This window comes from Natator depressus, chromosome 27 (genome assembly GCF_965152275.1).
Source record: "Natator depressus isolate rNatDep1 chromosome 27, rNatDep2.hap1, whole genome shotgun sequence".
In the NCBI taxonomy this organism is placed as follows: Eukaryota; Metazoa; Chordata; order Testudines; family Cheloniidae; genus Natator; species Natator depressus.
The window spans coordinates 13,467,374-13,481,308 of NC_134260.1; the positions used below are offsets into that span (position 1 = coordinate 13,467,374).

General features: G+C 64.6%; 1 protein-coding gene across 2 annotated transcripts in view; it reads left to right on the plus strand.

The window, feature by feature from the left end:
* Positions 1-13,935, plus strand: part of RARA (retinoic acid receptor alpha) — a 50,315-nt gene that overhangs the window by 14,317 nt on the left and 22,063 nt on the right. Inside the window, exon 1 of one of the 2 annotated variants that reach the window (XM_074940679.1) lies at positions 13,268-13,767. The exons of the other annotated variant lie outside the window; for it this stretch is intronic. Within the exon in view, the coding sequence (XP_074796780.1) occupies positions 13,599-13,767 (169 nt within the window). The 5' untranslated portion in view covers positions 13,268-13,598. Of the gene's footprint in view, positions 1-13,267; positions 13,768-13,935 lie in introns of those variants that run through there. 2 annotated transcript variants of the gene reach the window in all.

The following is a 13,935-nucleotide window of genomic DNA, read 5'->3' on the forward strand; positions in this document are numbered from 1 at the left end:
CTCCAGTGGGATTCAGCCATCAGCTGACCTATTTCCTCCCCCTCCCCAGCTCTACCGGTGCCCCTCGCTCCCGACCCGCAGCCCCCAGATAGCCCAGCCTTGGGCTCCCCCTCCCCAGCTCTGCCGGTGCCCCTCACTCCCGACCCACAGGACCCTTCCCTCTTTCACACCCCTGCTATTTCCCTGGAAGTGCCCCTCCCCCTGTGCTGGGTTCCCTCACCCCCATTCTGCTCTGGGGCCTGGCTTTGACCCCCAGATTCTTCCACGGCCCCTCATGCGATTTAAAAACAAACTACAACGAAAGACGCCCCCTCCCCCCATTCTCCGGGGTAGGGGGGAGGGTCGACCAAGTGGCTCGGCGGGGTGGGGGATGGAGGCGAAATTCCGGTGCCCCGGGCCTGGCCAGGTTATTAATGGGCCCTTTGTTCAGCCCTTCGCGGCGGCTCCTGGCCCCCGAGCTGCGGCTCAGGGAAAGTGACAAATCGAATCGGCCTCTCGGCTGCGGCTGCGATTTACCCTGACAGGCTCGTTCATCACCCGGCCCCGGATAATCACAAACACCCGCCGCGGGGGGGACGGGGGAGCCTGGGACCGGGGCGGGGGCTTGTGTCCAAATTCGAGTGCGGCTGCCTCTTTTCGCTCCCGGGCCAGCGCCCAGCCTGCTCGTGGGAGCTTTGTGGGCTATGACTGCAGAGCCTCGGGGTGCGGGGAGCTCCCGTGGGGGCCCTGCTCTGGTGCTCGTCGTGTTCCTGTTGTGGGGTCTGGCTGGCCACTGCCTGCGCCCAGACATCCCCCAGTGCTGGGGGGCTGGGGCTCTTCACCATGAGCCGGGGCATTAATTTGTGGGCGCAGGAGCCGTTGGAAGGTGCTGGGGGCGAGGGGGGCTGCTTGCTTGCTCTCCTCCAGAGGCAGGGGCTCTGGCCAGGTGTGGGGCCCCCGGGGGCTCTCCTGGCTGGCAGTGCCCATGGGGCGGGGAAGCTCTCTGAACGTATCACAGTGGCCCCATTTCCCACCCCCCCCCCCGCCCGCAGGCCCTGCACTTTTAATGTGCCGCTGAAAGTGATGGCTGAATATTTCATGCAGTCGCTTTAAACAGACCACCTGGGGCCGTGGGCAGTGCAGGCTTGGCGCCGAGCCATGGCACCGGGGGAAGTGGGCAACTCCATCGGTGATGCCAGCTGCCTCCGCGTCCCCCCACATTCAGCCAGGCGGGTGTTTATGGGGCGCAGGGGTGAAGCCCCTTTCCTGTGGGTGTCTCTTGTGGTTTTGCTGGGGGCTGGGAGTCAGGACTCCTGGGTTCTGTCCCTGGCTCTGCCACTACCTGCCCTGTGGCCTTGGCCAAGTCCCTTTCACACTCCATACCTCGGTTTCCCCTCCAATCCTTTGTATATTTACACTGTGAGCTCTTTGGGTCAGGGGGTGACTCACAATGTCTGGGCGGCGCCAGCCGCCATGGGGGGGCCCCTGCTCCAGGCTGCGTCTGGGCAGCGCCCGTTGTCACAGGCCCTGTCTCTAGGTGACGAAACACTTGGTTGCCAAGGAAGTTTGGTGGGGAGGGAGGATCCTCGTTTAGGTAGGACCTACACTATTTTGTAGGTGGAGTACACGCTGCCCATGTGTGGCACTCTCCAGGGCGGGGGAACCCAGGACTCTGGCCTCCCATTCCTGGGCCTGAACCCTCTTCGCCCGCAGCTGGGCAGCCCCTGGGTCTGGGGCGTTGTGCCAGCCCCGTGTGGCCCAGCTGCTGCTGTCCCCCGGAGCAGGGGGCCCGGTGCAGGGAGGTGTGGGGGGGTTAAGTAGCCGTCCCTCTGTCATGTGTCCCTCCCCCACCCCCACCCCCCCATATAAGCCCTAACATGACCCGGCACATCCTGTGCTCCTGCTCCGGGTGGGTGCGTGGTCGTTCCCCCGCGGCCCAGCTGTGCTGCAGCTGGCCTGGCGGCCTCTGGGTTTCTTCTGTCCTTGGGCGGGTGACAGACAGCCCAGAGCTGGGACCCCCGAGCCCCTCCCGCCCCAGGAGCCTGGCACCAGCCCGAGCCGGCACAGCTCAGATCAAAGCCCCCAGCTCAGACCCCTCTGCCCAGGTTGATGGGGGGCGGGGGCCTTTGTGCTGGGTGCCACGGCCCCCACATTGTGTCAGATGCTGCATGGACACAGAGCGAGGGGCCCCCCCAGCTAAGCTCTTTGCCCAGCTCAGCCACTGGTGTATTGAGATCAGTGTGTCAGGGGGAGGGTCTGTTGTCTCCATGAACCTTTGGGGGCCGGAGGGAGCTGCCGGCAGTGGATCCGGCCTGGGGGGTTGTAGGGCTTTGTCCCTGCGCTGAGTGATGGGGCAGGAAATCGGATTCCAGCCATATCGCTTCCCACTGCCTCCCACCAGTGCCCCGGGTATGGCTGAAGGGGGGCCCCCCCGCTGCATGCTGATCTGGCCCGGGGGAGGGGAGGCTGACGACAGTGGCTCGTAAACCCCCCCCCCACACACACACACACACACAATGGCCAGCCGCTACCTGACTCCAGGGATCCTGGGCTGACCCCTGCCACAAAGTGAGCAGTTCCGTCTCTGGCTGGGTGGGAAAGGCGCAGAAATCCAGGCCAGTTTCTGTCCCTGGGGGCCTGCCACAGCTCCCAGAGCCCCTGTCCCACCTGGCACTCTCCTCCACCTCTGGGGGGAAAACTGAGGCACAGAGAGGGGCAGGGACTTGCCCAAGGTCACACGGGCAGTAGGTGGCAGAGCTAGGAGTAGAACCCAGGAGTCCTGGCCCCCGCCCCCTGCTCTGGCTGTGAAGGAGCGGGGCCAGGGGGCCCATGCCCTGCCAGCTCCCTGGGTCCCTGCCCCTTGGTGCCTGGCTGGAGCGCGTGGTCCTGGTGGCTGTGACCAGCCCCCTGGCAGAGGGGATAGTCGAGCTGAGCCCACCAGCCTGCATGAGACTTTCGTGCCGGTCACCCCAGGGCTCCGAGGATACGGCCAGTGGGGCTGGCCCAGCTCAGGAAAATCCAGGGGGCTGCGGTGAGGGGGGCAGGAAGGGGGTGTCATGCTGTAGGGGGCATGGGGACTTGGCAGGGGCTGCAGGGGTCGGGGCACTGCGAGTGTCAGAGGCCCCCAGCATCTCCTGCCCGGGCCCCGCCGCTCTGAGAACCTCCTGCCCAGGCCGCTCCCAGGCCAGGGCGTTGGCAGGTTCCTGTGACCTGGTTTGTGCAGTTTCGTAAGGGCCCCCAGAAAAGGGGAACCGAGCCTGTGTTGGCCAGAGCTGGGAGGACCCCCACCCCAGCAGTGCCCAGCCAAGAGCCGCCTTCCCCGAGACCTGGGCCTGGGGCTCACCGCTGACCAGCTGGAGGGAGTCTCTTTCCCCCCACCCTCCCCCCAATCCGGTTGCCACAAGAGCTTGCGGTATTGTGGGTTTTTGGGAAGGGAAGGGGTGGAGCCGTCAGCGTGGGTGCTGGGTGGGGGCGAAGCTGGCCTGCGGCCACCAGGATGTCCCAGGAGGGGATGCGAGCACCTTTCCCTGCCTGGCAGGGGGATGGGACATTTACAGCTCCCTGGTAGGGAAACTGAGGCACGAGGCAGGGAGGTGACGTGTCTGAGGCCCCATGGAGGGTGGCAGAGCTGGGGCATGACCTCCCCTGCTGGCCCCCAGTCCCATGCCCTGGCAGGGGGGCTGTGGGGGGCTCTCCCGACAGCCACCTAGAAATGTTCCCTGACCTTTGTCTGGGCTGGTGGCTCAGCTGAAGCCCTCTAACTGCTTGGTGATCCCAGCCAGCCTCGCCTGCTCTGCGCCAACCCCCATCGCCCCCGCTGGCCCAGGTCTGCCACATTCAGCAGCGTTCGAGCCAAAACCCCGGCCCTGGCGGCGGGGGAGCATGGGGGGTCCTGCCCAACCCGCGTGTTGTGGGTGGCGGGGCACTCACCTCTGTAGCCCCATCCCCTCCCACCCTGGGTCTGGGGCAGCCTGGTCCCTCGGGAGGAGCTCGGGCCCTGGTTCAAGGAGCTGTTGTGGTCCCCAGGCCCCACGCATCCATCCGGCTTCATGGTGCAGGCTGCTGGCCAGACCCGCTGCAGCAGCCGGGGGGGGTGTGTATGGGGGGGGCAGGTTTAAATGCCCACTGGGGGGGCCTCCAGGCACCGGGGGGTTATCCCCAGCCTGTCTAGCTTAGGGGGCAGCCCTCCATTGCCCACACCCTGGATGCCAGCAGTGCCCTAGCACGGTCCACAGGTGCTGCGGAGCTCTGTGCCCAGCGCTGCTGCCCCACGGGGGGCCCTGCCAGCTCCGGGGCGGGGGTGCATAGTGGACTCCTTATGGCACCACGTCCTCCAGTGCTCCCAGCAAAGCCACGCGCATGACTGGCTGCAGAGACTACATCTCCCAGCGTGCCCTGGGCCAGGATGCAGTGGGGGGGCAGGAGTGCTGCATGCTGGGATATGTAGTCCCTCCCCAAATGACCGCCCCCATCATTAGATGGCTCTTAGCAAAATCACGTGACATTTTCCCTCTGTTTAAAGTGTGGGTTCGGGTCGGTTGCCCCCCTCCCCTCCTTGTTGCGGGGGGTGGGGGCTGCCTCGAGATGGCTCCATCCTTGGCTGAGTCCCTCTGCTCATCCCAGGGAGCGCTGGGCACCCCGTGGGGGGCTGGGCTGGCCCCTGGACAGGGCCCAGCTGGAAGCCCCAGCCCCGTCCCCCCATGTCCCCTCACCAGCTGGGCTGTGACTGCGCTTTGGGGCTGGACCCTGGGCCATGCCCCAGTGCACGGGGCAGCCTGGTCTAGAGGGCAGGGCGTTGGCCGGGGAGCCAGGACACCTGGGTTCTATTCCCGTCTCTGCCACTGACCTGTTGGGTGACCGTGGGCCAATTATTTCCCGGCTCTGTGCCTCAGTTTCCCTTCCCCACATGCACATGGCTGTGATTATGGGGGAACCCTGCTAAGTGTGGTGATTTTGGGAAGCAGTGGGAGAGGGGTGTCACCTTTGGGGTTCAGGCGCTGGTGTCTTTGCCGGGGGTGTTGGGAGCCCCATAAATTAGGCCTGGGGGGGCCCTGTGTGTTTGTTTAGCAGTTTATTCAAATTACCCAAGCCCAGCCTCACGCGGTGAGTGTCGGGGGAAGGCACCATGCAGTTGCTATGTTTGAAATCCCCCCGCGTCCCATCCTAGCCGGTGTGGGGTGGGCTGGGGGCGGGGTGGAAGACCCCAGCCCAGAGAGGCAGGAATCTGAGGGTGATGGTCGGGGGGGCGTGGCCCCATCAGCCATCGGGTCCCTTCCCCGAGGGCACAGCCCAGGCCCGTGTCGCCATGGGGACGGCCCCGGTGCCGACCTGCCGGGCCAGCACCTCTGCGCGAGTTAGTCTGGACGCGGCGGGCGGAACTGATCTCCGAGCCTGGCCCTGCTGGCACCATGTAAAGAACCAGCCACAGCCCAGAACTTCCGGAGCTCAGCCTGCAGCTGGCCGCTTGCCCGGGCGCTTCCGGGTTTGTCCAACAGCCGAGCTGGGCACGCCCGAGGAGCCCAGCCAGTGTGGGGAATGCCAGCAGTGTGCCCCCGAGGTCTGTGCCGTCCTCGCTGCTGGTTACCTGTGCCCGGCCGGCCAGCTCTGTGCAGCAGGACCTGAGCCTCCCCAGTGCCACCGTAACTACCCTGGTTAATAATCATCGCAGGGGCCGGGGAGAACCGGGCCGCGCCTGGCAGGACTCCCTTGGACTGTTCTTTCTCTCTGCACACCCCCTTTGCCGGGGCGGGGAGATTAACGAGCGCCCGGCTGCACCGCCAGCGGATGGGAAAGCCCATTAACGAGGCTGCTTCTCCATCATCCTGTCACGGGCGAGTTTGGGGAGAGCCTGGAATGTGCCTCTCAAAAAGGCCTGCCCAGCTGGATAAATGATCCCCTTTGGGGGGTGGGGGGAGCTGCAGGGGGAAACAAAAGCCGAGCGAGGGAAAGGAGGGAGTTGAATAGCGCAAGACAATGGCCCTGCCTGCAGCGAGGGGAAGGGGACAGGGCGTTCTGCTGTCCGGTTCCCCTGGGTTGGATAGTATTGGGGGGGTCTCTTGCAGTGGAAGTCGCAGACTCCCCTGGGGAATTCAGGGTGATCAGAGGTGGGGACCGGCTGGATGTTACACTCTGGTGACCTGCCCTGCTCTGGAATGCCTGCCTTTCCAGGGGCTGGGTTGGGGTGTCCCCTTCTCTCTGGGGATCCCCTCTGGTTGCTCAGGGCGGGCTCTGGGCACCAGCCCCGCTGGGGTTGCTTGCGGGAGCCAACTCTCCAAAGGCTGCAGGAGTGGGCTTGGGGTTCAGCCCAGCGGGTGCTACTGGGGAGGGGGGTCTTGTCTCCTGGTGCTCGTTACAGCTAAGGCCGGGGGGGGACCAGCTGAGATGCAGGCAAGCGAGAACCTCAGCCGGTGCAAATGGTCACAAGTCCCGCACCTGGCCTGGCCCGGCCCGATCTGTAGGAGAAACCGTCTGTCTGCCTGCGAGGGCCAGTCACTGGGGAAGTGGGGCGCCCGCTTCAAATAGCTGCTTGTTGGGCAGTGCGCGTTCGCGCCGTGGGGCTGGAAAGGGGCAGCGGGAAAGCACCGATCCAGGGCTCTGATCCTGTCACGTTACAAATAAAAAGCTGACGGGCTCTGCTTAGTGATTGCCCCGGGCCGCCTCGCTGGGCCCAGAGCCAGAGTGGGCCCACGGTCTCCGCTCCTGTTCTCCAACGCCCTCGGCCTGGCGGGTGCTGACCCCTCAGGGCTGCATGTGGGCGCTCAGTGCTTGGGAGACTCTGGCCCTGGGTACCAACCGTCTGTGGTACTGGGCACAGCAGCGGGCAATGCCCTGGCAGCCTCCAGCCCGAGCGAGCTCACAAGGGGGAGCAGTTTTCCCGGCCTGCCAAAATTTTCAGTGTATCGAAGGATTTTTCTGCCCCAAATCAGGGGGAGAAGTGAAAGTTTCAAAAATGTTTTGAACCAAAAATCGGAAGAAAATCTCTGCCCTGGGTCACTGGCCGAGGTGGTTGTGGGGGCTCGGACCGCGGGTAGTTCTTTGGCTGAATGTTTGAGCGCCAGGCGATGGCAAATGGCAGAGCGGGAACTTTCCCGTCCAGGTTTTCTTCAAAGAATCTTCGGTTAGAAAAAGTCCTTGAGGCCGACCCCGTGTATAATGCAAATGAGGCTGATTCCCCCTCCTTTGCCATCCAATCAGGGAATGGAAACGCCCCCACCTGACTTTAGGCAGCCAATTGCATGCGTTGTGATGAGCAACTAGACAGCTGGTACCGTTTTCGAAAGTGGTGGCTGGGAGGGGGGCAGCCTGTGCCCTGGGTTTGGCCGGGGCTGTGCTCTGCCCCCGGCGCCAGGGCTGGAGACGCCCAGCCCCAGACCAAATGGGGCCTGCTCAGGCCCCGTAAGCAGAGCCCCTCCTTGGAGACATTGCCCGTGGCACAATGTTATGGGCGCAAGAGCAGGAGTGATACCGGGGCGGGTGCTTTGGGTCGATGCTGCACCCAGGGCTCTGCAGCGGGGCCTTAAGGAAGGTGCATCTCTAGGGGGCTTATCACCTGCAAGATCCCAACTTTCCCGCATGCCCTAGGGCGCGACTGGCCTCAGAGGAGTCCAGAGACGGGGGCTGGGGGTTCTTCCACTCTTCCCTTCTCTGCTTGTTTTCTTTCTCTTCTCTCCTTCCCCAGCCCACCCCCCCTTCTGCTCAGTCTGCCTTTGCGACAGGGACTTTGCATGACTAACAGCCTGGTGAGAACCAGAGAAATGTTTTCTCACCATGTTTCACACGTCCAGGGTCAGGTTCCAGATTAAACACTGGGGGGCTAGCGGTTTTATTTTGGGAAGAGAAGTTTGTGTGCGTGCATGTGTGTGTGAATGAGTGTGCGCTTGCGCACACGTGTGCAGCCAGCCGGCCAGGGGAGTGCATTCCCCTGCTCCATGTTAAGTGCTTTATGGAAAATGCCCAGTTCCTCCGACTGTTTCTGTGGCCCCTGCTGGGACTGCCATACTCTGACCAGCAGCTCTCCTGGCTGATGCAGGGTAGAGCAGCGAACAGCCGGGACATGGCCCTCTGCTTTAGAGGCATTTGCATGGCGCGTGCGAGCAGGTTTTTCACCGTCGCACTGGTGTGTGATTAGCAAATTGCATGTTTGGGGCAGCTCTGGTTGGAGCCTGTGGGTTTGCGTCGTTCCCGGCAGTTAGCGGGTTTCCCTTGTCTGCAGCCGTGGGGTGGCGAGGGAAGCCCATCTAATTCCAGGGCCCTTTGCTCGGGAGCAGGGCTGCCTGTGAGGAGTGATTAAGAAGTCAGCCCTGTTCTGGACTAGGCTCCATGGCCGGCCTGGCTCAGTGTGGTTATGGTGAGAAACAGGGCGGGCCTGCGGGCTGTTTTTTGAGCTGTGACTGCTCAATTTGTTGCCACAAGGCAGGTTTCTAGCAGCCCTTCTGGGTCCAGCTCCACAAGTCAGGGCTCCGGGATTCTGTGGCCGGGGGGGTTGCGTAACCCAGATTGATGCTCATCTCCCAGCCAGAAACCTGGGTGCCAAATTCTGCCCCTGTGCTTGGGCCGAGCAGCCCCTTCCTCCTCGACAGGGCTTGGCAGCTGCTCCCTGGCGCAAGCGGCAGGCCGGGGTCCGTGAGGGTGGCACTGTCTGAGCGTGCTTGGCACACTGCCGGACCTCGGGGGTGGAAGCTGGTGACAGAATAAACAAGGGGCCCAAGATTTTCCCAAGCGATGCGCCGGGAGAGTGCCAGCTCCAGGTGCCTGGCAAAGGGCCGAGCACCGGCCCCATGAATAATCCAAAAAAACCCACCCCCCCAAACCCACCAGTGCCCCTGCAGCCGGGGTGTCCGAGAGCTGCCTCCTAGAGCGCAGCGGGGCTTCCGGGGGGCCGGAAATGATTGAGGGGGGTTTTTAAAAGCAAAAGCACTCGGGGGTCATATGCGCTAGGGAGCATCCCAAAGGGCCTTTGCAAGCCCTGGGTGTGAGGGGCCAGGCCCGGGGCTTGGCTCTGCCGTAGGCTGGTCAGCCCCTGGCCCTGTACCAGGCTCACCCGGGGGGGCCAGCTCTGTGTGCCAGCAAATGAGGAGCGCACTTGGGCCTGGCTGGCCGGTCGCTCCCAGTTGCCCAATTGAGTTTGGCTTTCGCGGTGAAATCTTTAACACAATTTTAACTCGTTTTTCCTGTTGTCAGGGGTGGGGGGAAGGACTCCAGAACCCGGGGACCGAAGTGGGCAGCAGCTGACCGCATGCGTGCGAGGAGGAGAGATTTGGGGGGGGGGGGGTACGGGGGCTCTTTGTGTGTGTCTCCCCCCAAGGTGAAGCATTCCTACCGCAGGCCGGCCTGTTTGGTTCTTTCCCGGCGTGTGTTTGAAGCCAGCTTTCCTTCCAGCCCCAGTAAATGAGTCAAAGCAGACATTTGTCATGTTCGCTGCAGGAAGTTGGAAGAGTGCTGGGCTTTTGTTCAGAAACCTGCTGGCTAAGCAAAACCTTTGACTTTCTATTATTATTTAAACAGGCGCTGCTGATGCCTTGCTCTCTCTCAGGCACACACATGCCTCCAGGTTTTTCGGGGGCAGATTTCAGACAAGCCTGCTCAGCCCAACTGTTCACTTTTTTAGGCCAGCGGGGAAGGGAGCGGGAGTTGCGGGGGGGGGGGGGGGGTAATGCATGGGGAGCCCAGCCCTGTCACATGCAGATAAGGCCGAGAGATCAGAGAGAAAGGGGACCTGGTTTCTTTCACTCAGCTGAGCGGAGCCTGCAGGAGGCCAATGGGCCCAGCACAGCTGCTAAAAACCCCAGGACTCATCAGGTTGCTTTGGGAGGTCGAAACTAACCAGGAGGCTTTGGGGCGGGGGCAGGGACCCCGGGGGCCTGGCAGTGATGTGGGGGCTGGCACTGGAGTTAGGTTGTGCCTCTCTGACCTTTTGGGGGGGGTGCTTTACACCCCATCCTACCTCCCACCCCAGCCTGGGTCACTCTGGGGGAGTTGCATTGTTCCTTTAAGGGGAGTGGGGTGGAAAGAAACTGGGAGATACCCCCCCCCGCCACACGCCCACCATAAAGGCCCTTGTCAGGTTGTATATCTCAGCTGAATTCCCGCAGGCCTCCTGCTCCTCGGAAGGAGATGGGGGTGGGTTTTTATTGCGCCCCATAGCAACGCGATTGCAGCTTTCAGGGCAGAGGGGGAGGGGGGAAGGTTATAAAAAGGCTTTCTCGCAGCTCGCACGTCCAGCGAAGCACCCAGCGCCCGTGACAAAGCCCCGGGGTCTCCAAACAGACGTGCGAGACACTGGCACCACTGAAATCCACTGTGAGCCCCCCCCCCCCCGAGAGAAGGAGGGAGATTTCTGAGGGGGGGACTTGGCTGGGATGCCTCGCCACAGGGCACTGACGGTGCCGATCCTGCGGCCCGCACATCGGCCCCGGCAGTGGTGCGGCTGTTGGAGGGGCAGCGGCTGCCTGGGTGGGGGAATCCCGACTCAACTGACCAGCGGGTGGTGCCGTCCTGTGGACGCCCCCACAGCTTCCTGGGCCTGGCGTCCTGCTGGATCCCTCCCAGAGGGCAGGGAGCGAGGAGGGGGGATTGGGTGTCGCCCTGCTCTGCTGTCTGGGATGTGCTGGAGTCTGGCCCTGGACCAGTTCTGAAGGCCCAGCTGGCCCCGGGGGGGGGGCGCTGCCTGGGGCGCTGTGGGGAAGGGGGCAAGATCCCACAGCTTCCCCACCCACCCCCAGCTCCAGTTCTGGTGTGGGGTGAGCAGCTGGTCTTCTCCTGGCGAGACCTTTCCTGGGCCATGATCCTCAAAGTCCAGGGAGACGAGGCAGCTGGGGTGAGCACTGCGTCAGGTGCTAGCCAGGGACCCAGGAGTTCTGGGCTCTGCCGCTGGCCCTAGCCAAGTCCCTTCCCCTTTGTGACTCAGTTTCGCCTCCTGCCCTTTGTCTCTTTCAATGGAAGCTCTTTGAGGCAGGGGCCTTGATCTCGGTGGGGGCACCCCGTGCTGGGAAGAACAGTGAAGTCTCCGTGCTGTTTCAAAACTCGCCGGGCGGCACAAGTCGCTGGGTGGCGCTTGCTTGCCGTGCCGCTGCATGGGGCAGCCGAGCGGAGCTTGGCAGGATTCAAACTTGCGGTTTAAGGAGCCTGCGTCTTCCCTGGGCCCCGGAGCAGGATTCTCCATCCCCTCCCAGTGGTTGCCCCCTGTGAACTGCTCCGCGAGGCAAGGGCAGCCGGCTCGGGGAAGGGGGTTCAGCCTGGACTGGGCAAGGAACTGAAATGCCTGTGAGCTCTTCCCTGCCTGTCGCACCTCGTGCCAAGGCGGGCTGGTGGTGCCCCCGCCAGGCGGCTGCTTTCTGCAGAAGGTAGCAAGACCCAGGTGCGGGCTGCCTGGCCTGGCTTGGAAACGGAGAAGAGGGGAGAGGGCAGGTTGTAGCTTGCAAATGGCTTTACAGTCTGCATTGCTGCTGTATCCCCAGTCGACGTGTGTGGGGTGCAACGGGGGGGCAGAGCCAGGACTCCTGGGTTCTCGTCTCTGCCCCGGCCTTATTGCCTGGCCTGGGGGTGGGGATCAAGTCTCTTCCCTGGGCCGTATCTAGGGCAGCTCTGCACTTACAGCCCCGCACAGGGGCTCGGCTCAGTAAAGCCCCAACCGAGGGGAGAGCGTCTCCCGTCGGCGGAGTTCACCCACCTCCCCGAGGGGCGGGAGCAGCGCCGGGGGTTCGGTTGGTGTAATGGTGGCACTCGGGTGTGGACAGGGCTGAGCAACGGGGTTTACCCCGGGCTCCGTTTCCTCTTCTGAAAAGATGGGGCTGGTGCCCCTGAGCCCCTCCTGCAAGGGGGCAGGCGGGTGGGGGTGCCGTGCTCCATGAGCCGGCACTGCCACGCCCTAGGACGGGTGGCAGGGGGCTGGCCAGGGTCAAGGACTGCAAAAATCTGGGGAAAGCATACAATGGGGGGGGTATATTTCTATAGATTTCTACCCCCGAAGGAATTCGCTGTCTGCCTTGTATGGCTGGAGCTGGCTGGAGCCGCAGCAGGGCTGGACTGTCCGTCACCGCCCCTCGCACCCCCTCTGCCGCTGCACGAACTGGAACGGGACCCAGCGCCGGGCGCTTACAAAGTCAAGTTCCCCTCCCCCGCCCCTTTCTGTCTGTCAGGTGTTTGTGCAGCCCGACACTGGGGGGCGTCCTGGCCATGACGGGGGCGCCCGGTGCTACCTTAATACAAACCAGACCGAAAAGCTGAGCTGGGCCGTGTCCGTGCCCCATGTGAATCGTGACCCCCCCCTGATCCTGTGCTGGGCGCTGGCCTCTGCTCTCGGGCCGCTGGGTGCAGGGCTGGGGGCTCTGAGGCACCTGGCAGTTCAGACTCTGTAGCTGCAGATACAAATTGGGGGGGGGGGTCACACGTATTAATGGGAGAGGGAGATGGTGTGAATCCAGGTGGTGGGGAGCCAGGATGCGGTTCGGCCGCTAGCCTGGGCTTGGGGGGGTCTGGGCCTAGTTCCCAGCTTTTCCACAGGCTCCCCATGTGGCTTAGGCTCTGCCTGCCTCAGTTTCCCCGCTGTCCAGTGAGGCCAGCAGCCCTGCCCTGCCGCACAGGGGGGGTGGAGGGTAAACACAGTCAGGAGGGGAGGGGCTGTGAGCGCTCCTGCTCCGTGCTGGGGAGGAGCTAGGTTGTGTTATGTTGTGTGATGTGATGTAATCCTCCGGGGGGTAGGTAATTACGAGCTTGCAAACTCTGGGGCCCGCGGTAGGCGCCGTGAGCGCGCAGGAAGCGGCGGGGGCGGGGTGCGCAGGATCGGGGCCCGTGCGCGGGTGGAACCGCTGGGGCGCAGCTCGGCGCGGGGCGCACCCACGTCGCTGTGGCTGGAGCGGGGGTGGGGGGCCCGGGGGCGGCGGGGTCTGGGGCCGGGGGTCACGGGGAGGTGAGGCGCTTGCGGCGGGTTCAGCCGGAGTTCAGCCGCATGCCATTAGGCAAATGAGGCGGGCGCTGCCGCGCCGGAAAAGGCCCTTCCGGCGAGGGGCGCCCCGGGGCCGGGCCGTGGCGCAGCGCGGCGGCCCCGCGCAGGCAGCCAAGGGGTTAAGGCCGCTGGGAGGCGCCGCGTGGCAGGAGGGATTTTCAGCCGCGGCTCCGTGCGCAGAGCAGACGCGCCGGCCGCAGCCCGGCTCTCCGGGGGCGCAGCGCGCTGCGGGCGGCCGAGCCGCGGAGCCGAGCCCGGGAGGGGCCCCCTGGAGGCCGGCCGGGCCGGGAGCGCCCCTCCTGCCCCGCGCGGTTCTCAGCCCGCGGCCGGCTGGAGGCTGCCGCGCCCCCGGGAGCGCACGGAGCGATGGGCTCCTCGCCGGGGAACTAGCTGCTGCGCCCACGTCTGAGGGGCCCCGAGCGCCGGCTGGGGCGGGGGGGGTTGTTCCCCAGCGGCCCCGGCCGTGGATTTGGGGCTGGTCCTGGGCTGGGGGAGCCCCCGTCGCACGCTGCGGGGCCCGGGCCCCAGGTGTGGGTCTCCGAGTGCGGCGAGCGGAAGCGGGGTCCGGGGCTCCCCATGGCCCCTGCGTGGGAGCTGAGCGCCTGGACGGCAGCCTGCTGAGGGGCTTGACCCGCCTGACCCCGACTCTGGGCCGGGCGAAGGAGCCCCCGGGAAGATGTACGAGAGCGTGGACGTCGCCGGGCTAACCCCCAGCCCCAACCCCTTCCTCATGATGGATTTTTACAGCCAGACTCGGGCCTGCTTGCTCCAGGACAAAGGGATCGGCCCCCCCACCCCGTACGGCCCCCCGCTCCGGAGCCAGCCCTGGAGCAGCTCCAGCCACTGTAGGTATCATCCCCTGAGCATGTGGAGAGCGATCCGGTGTTTGGGTGCAGGGGGCCCTGATCTCTGCCAGGCCTCCAAGGTCCTGCCAGCCCCCCTTGGTTTCCTGGCCCCAGGGGCCGCCCTGCTCTGCATGGGGGGCGAGGGGGGGATGGCAGGGCACTGACTGG